The 6064-nt window shown below is 36.5% G+C and overlaps 1 protein-coding gene across 1 annotated transcript in view; it reads left to right on the top strand.

Moving 5' to 3' along the window:
* AUH (AU RNA binding methylglutaconyl-CoA hydratase) overlaps positions 1 to 5548 on the top strand; it is a 116082-nt gene extending 110534 nt beyond the window's left edge. The window contains exons 8-10 of the mRNA XM_009287195.2: positions 1170 to 1220; positions 3025 to 3072; positions 3909 to 5548. Coding sequence (XP_009285470.2) covers positions 1170 to 1220; positions 3025 to 3072; positions 3909 to 3986 — 177 coding nt within the window. The 3' untranslated portion in view covers positions 3987 to 5548. The remainder of the gene's footprint in view (positions 1 to 1169; positions 1221 to 3024; positions 3073 to 3908) is intronic.
* The last annotated feature ends 516 nt before the right edge of the window (positions 5549 to 6064 follow it).

Raw genomic sequence — 6064 nt, 5'->3', positions numbered from 1 at the left:
GGTGTGTTACCAACATTGTTCTCCTCCTAAATCCAAAACACAGCACTGTACCAGCTACTGGGAAGGAAATTAACTCTATCCCTGTCGAAACCAGGACAGACCCTTACAGGAGTCTTTGTGTTAGCTGATTGCTACCTGTTCCCCTGTTGCCATAGACTGCAAGCTGTTTATTCAGAGTAGGTATGTGAGTTTGGAGCTTTTGATAAAACTGCTTGTCAAGTGAAGGGTCCCAGGTAGCAAATTCATAGGAGGCAGAAGAAGAAAATAATTGGTAAACCACTTTATTGGATCACAAGTGTAACAGCCAAAATTTTTCATTGACAATGGAAAATGTAACAGATTAAATATGGTATTTAACGTTGGTTATTTGTGTCTTGAACACCCTCATAGAAAGACAAATATGAAAAATACAGTAAAAATTTTAACATACAGTGATTCTGGAAGGTTGATTTATAGTTACAACTTCACATTGGAACCAGCTCAAGAGCATTGGCTTTTCCCAAAGCAGCAGGCCACTTCTCTAAAGCAATGTCTGAACATTCAGAAGGTGATGCTGATGGATAGGCACAGGACTGAGGTGATTCCCAAAGATGTCTTGCTGTTCTGCAGCACAGTGGAGGAGGAGGGTGGAAATCCTTCTGCTCGCAGGGGACCTCAGTCGTTCACGGAAGAGTGTCATCACTTGACCAGTGGCAGGCTTTGTGGTAGCATATTTTAGGTTTGAAGCTGCATCAGTTCATTTTGTTTCATTATCTCATCTTTTCATGTGTCTCCACTGTGTGATAACAGGGACATAAGATTGACCTTGTGAAGGCCTATAATGATGTCTCTTATGGTGGCCATTCTGAGCTGTGTTTTGAAAGGAATTGAGCAAGCTTGACAAAAGTGGACATGCTCAGCACCTTTGAAACATAAACCAAACACACTGCTTTAATTAATTCTTTTGAAAACAGTATAATTTCACTTTTCCTCAATATTGAAACTTATCAGTTTGGAAGCAAATGTCTACTATAGTGATGTAATTTAGGATATTTGAACTATTTACTATAAATTTAATAAAAGTCCAAAGTCTAGAAAGTCCCAATATAAGAAAATTGATGTGCAGACTCTTCACTGCATAATCTGGTAGATTTTGATGATATGTAAATAAGCTTTTTCTTTCATTTTAGGGACCAGTAGCAATGAGAGTTGCAAAACTGGCCATCAATCAGGGAATGGAGGTAAGGATCTGTACTTTCCTTAAGAGTCAGCAGAAGTCAGGCTGGCAACATGTCTACTGTGGTGATTTTTTTTCCAGAACTGTTTTTAGTTTCTCAGTATATAGTCTTTCAAAATCCGTTTGGTCAAAACTTTTTAAAAGGTGAAATGCCTTTTTTTTAATGTCTCAGACTCCTGAGACTAGGCTTGATGCTGATTTCTGTAATGAGGCTTAGTAATCTCATGTCTGTCCAGGAGTAATGCACTCTGTTAATAATTAATACTAGAAAGTAAACATAAACTACTATGAACAAGTTGTATTTCAAATGCTGGGCAGAAAAAAACCTCAGTCATACTCTGTCAAGTCTGTCAATACTCTCAGTGTTTAGTAACTAATAGAGTTAAAGGCCAAAAGGCATGTTATTTATTTTTAATAGTTTAATAGACGTTAGTGTTAAAATTATATCTGGAGTCTGATTTCATATTTGATTCTGATTGCCACTCCTTCTTGAACACTATTGACCTAGCTCTAAAGCTTGTTAAAATCCAGCCCTGAACACGTCTGGACATGCGTTTTACTTTAGGCTTGTGAATCATCTTGCTGAGCTCAGCAGGACTATTCATACTTAAAGTTAAGCATATGCATAAGCTCTGCACCAGGGCACCTTATACCTCAACCTGGGACAAGGGAAAGGGGATCACACCGCATGCAACACCTGAATCCAAGAGGACGAATTTAAGAATGGTCCTTTTTTTCTTAAAGTCTCAAAAGCAACCAGTGATATTATTGAGTTCAGCAAAGCGTACCACCAGTAAGTTTTGGCCTCAGATGCTGTTGTGCAAAGAGTATGTTTGTTAGGTTTCCACAGCAAGTAATGACGGGATTCAAGATTTATTTCAGTGGTACCCCAAAAGTTCAAAATGCTACAAGCTAAATTATCTACCTACCAGGTATAGTGGACTGAAAGGTCAAAATCACGATGTTTATAGACTTAGGGACAATAGAGTTAGAAGGACCCTGAAGGATCATCTAGTTCAATCTTGAGGCCCCAAGACAAGATCTACTGTATCAAAACCAATCAAACAAAATGTTCATTAAAGCTGTTGTTACAAACCTTCCACGGCGGTGATTTCACAGCTTCCTTTGGTAATCTATCCTGTAGCTTATCTCCCCTTGGCAAATTGCTTGTGGCGCATAGCTACAGTCCTTTCAGTGGCCACGTGGAGAGCTGCTAAGTTCTGCAGCAGCTGATGCTTAAGACAGGCGGAGAAGTAGTTAGGGGAAAATTCAGCCTTTTCAGCTGTTCAGACCAGCTCACAAAGAAAAAAATGTTACTAAAACAAGGTGATGGATGCAGGATGGCCATTGGCCTCTTTTTTTATTTTAAATCCCTTTAAACTTGAATTTGTGTTTATTTTGTGGCATGGCATCATGTTCTTATATGACATTTTGAAGATAACTTGTTTCAGAACCATTCTTGAGTAATCATGCAGTACATTAAATCTTCTCCCCCGTAGTAAATGAAATGATTACAAATGTGGAAGTAGCTAATGGTTTTTAGTCCAGATGATTTGTAGTGAAGACCATACATTGTTTTGACAGTGTATTACATACTAATTGTATCACAAAATAAACTGTTACAGAAATACTAACCACTCTTACCACATGGTAGTGCAGCATTTCTGTGTAAAAGTAGTGCAGAACTTTGCAGAAGTGTTTTAGTATGTCGCATATAGAAACACAGTATTTAAGTTAGCTGTCAGGAAATAATATATAATAAATATACAAAAATATGCTTTTAAAAACCATTGTATTCTTTTCCTCAGGTCGACTTAGTAACAGGTTTAGCAATTGAAGAAGCTTGTTACGCTCAGGTATGTAACTATGCTTACACGAAAAAAACCAGAAAACAGGCTTTGTTGGTGCCTGTTATGAAACATGCTGAAATTCAACTAGAAATTGCTCAATGATTTCTTCTACAAATATTTTGGCATTGTAGTTAGACCTTTCTTCTACTTACTCTGTTTTTGTAAGGAATTTAAGGAAGGAGGTGTAGTTTAGGACAAAAATATGTCCCTGCCAAGACTGTTAGGGTGAAGGTAGTGAAGCACTACCAGACATATACCTAGCCAGTCATACACTGCCATGCACCTAGTCCAAGAACTGCCTTGCTTTTTCTTTGTTTTGGTTTAATGTGAAATAGCATGAAGAGCATTTCACTAGCATGTGCCACTAATGGCTATGTGCCAACCAACAGAAAATCGAGACAAACCTCTTCGCCAGCAAAACATGGGAACGATGTATTTGAGTTTGTATGTTCTTGGACTTTGAGACGAGTTTTTGATCATGGAAATAGAAGCATCAGCATTAGATGCTTATATAAAATATATGGTGATCTGATTAATAACCTACCCCACCACAACCCCCCAAAAAGACCCCACCAAAAACTCAAAAACAAACCCTAAAGAGTTTCTCACAGTTATCTGTTTGGAGAAAAGATACTCCTTCTCCCAAATTGTTTCTTAGCCTTATATTGTGCCTTTGAAGTGTCTGGTACTTTCCTGTATCTGACTAGACATTTTAGTTTTCATTTTTCTGTTGTATTATATGTTGCATGTTGGATGCATTGAAGAACTAGGATTTGTATGAAAATATTTTTCTTGTCGTTGTTTTTGGTGGCAATAATGAGTTGTTACTCTGCTCATTGCAGACTATTCCAACAAAAGATAGAATTGAAGGTCTTCTTGCATTTAAGGAGAAGAGACCTCCTCGCTACAAGGGAGAATAAAAGAAGCTGATGCCTTTAAAATACAGTGGGATAAAAGTACTGCTATGAGGACCATTAAGGTGCGCTTTGCATCCGCACCTGGAATATCACAACCACCAAAGTAAAAGCAAATCATACTGATGTTACAACATTTTGGATGTGTCCATACTTGTACTGGGCCCAGATAGAAATGTGTGTCAACTCATGCTCATTACAGTTTCTGAAGGTTGATCTGTGTATTGGCAAGGTCACAGATTGCATGCAGCATTTTTAAAATTTCATATGTATGAAACGTACTATTCCACAATTGGAAAAGCTCTGTAAATTCTTTATATAGACAAAACCTCTATGTGATGTTAAGTAGAAATCTGCTGTGTCATTTTATCAAAACAAAAGCGACTACAGAACACCAAAAATAAGAAATTGTAACAAATATGCTCTAAAATGATTCTGTGTATCAGTAAAAACTATATTTGAGTATACTACCTGAATATGTACGTTATTAATAGAGGTAAGGGAAATGAAATGGATTAGTGTTTGGAAAATGTTAAGCTTTATTTATCGGACTTTCACTATTCTAAGTAAAATGAAATTAACTTTAGCACATAATGGTGTCCTTTTGATGAAGTCATTGCCATTATATTCATTTAATTGTATTAAATGAAGACACTTTCGAGGCCAGCCTTTAATTATGCATTCTTGTATGTTAAACCTGGCTTTGTCTTGCATTCTTCCAACATATCATCTGATCAGCATGGTCTGCTGTGAAGGAACTTCATTTCACTTGCCCCAATTATTTTAAATTTTTGATGATTGTATTAAAGATTGTTGTGCAGGGATGCAACTAACGCGCTGTTAAAGAAACTAGAATTGTCTTAATCTCCAGCATAATCCTTTTGCGGGTCCTAATAATGTATGTTTATATACAACAGGGATGATATTGAAATGTTCTTTATTCTGTGGCAGCCTCAGGGTTCTTTTCATACACTGAAAGAGAAATCCAGTAGGTTACGAGGTGAGAAAACTGTTGTGATTCATACTGTATATTCGCTGTGGACATGGCACATACAGCAAATGCCTGGAAATAACCTCTTAGAAAGTATTTTTGTTAACTTGACTGGAAAATAAACATGGCTTAGCAGTCAGAGGCTGTCTTTTTATATGAAAACAAATTTCTTCGTGTTTGGTTACCATTGGCTCATGGAGCTTGTGCATGCTTTGCTGTTTCTACAACATTAACTATGGTCACTGTCCATATCTATGATGATAAAGCAGCTGATCAACATGAAATGACAAGAACTCATTTAAATTCATATTTAGACATATCATTACATGTAAATTGATTATAACTGGTAGAGCACACACTTTGTTGACTGGTAAACTTGCTGAGTTGATCATTTCATGCACGATAATTTGCAAATAAAGTACTGCTGCTTGTTTTGATAGTCATATAAAGCCTAGAGGGTCATTTTCTTATGTTTTTGAAATGCTAACATGTCATTTTCATTTTTACTGAGTAGGAAATAATTATGTTAATAGGAGAAAAAAATATTAAATCTATGCTGACGGGTTTCTGTTTCGTAACTTTGATACACAGTCTGGTTATTGAGCTGGCTCTGTTTTTCTAACAAGCGCTGATTAAGTAGCTTCTGTGAATGTCTATTTAAAAAAAATCTAATAACTTTAAATACTGTGGCATAAGACTGTAGGTTCGTGCCTTTAACTAGTAGTTTTCATCTCAGAAAACAGTTTTGCTGTCACAGTGGTCTTTCCATTCCTTTTCTCAGGAGAAGATACTGTCATATTGTAGCAATTTGAGTCCCTTCTTTGAAGTCAATAGTTTGAGTATTATTACAAAGTGAGTACCAGTAGGACAATTTTTAAAGGTACTTTCTAGTGATGTTGAATTAGTTCTAAAGGAACAATATTTTAGCAAAAGATGTGTTAATCACTTACTGTCTCTGTTACTAAGTGACGTGTTATGATGGCTTCAGTGCTCATGATTAATAGCAGTATTAGAATTCAGCTTCCATAAGAGGGTGATTTGTAACAGAAATGCTCTTATAAAGGCTGACTTTTCCTTACGAAAGTTACAATCT

The sequence above is a fragment of the Aptenodytes forsteri genome, unplaced genomic scaffold (genome assembly GCF_000699145.1).
Source record: "Aptenodytes forsteri isolate BGI_AS27 unplaced genomic scaffold, ASM69914v1 Scaffold169, whole genome shotgun sequence".
NCBI classification, from domain to species: domain Eukaryota; kingdom Metazoa; phylum Chordata; class Aves; order Sphenisciformes; family Spheniscidae; genus Aptenodytes; species Aptenodytes forsteri.
This window is presented reverse-complemented; position numbering and strand designations above follow the sequence as displayed.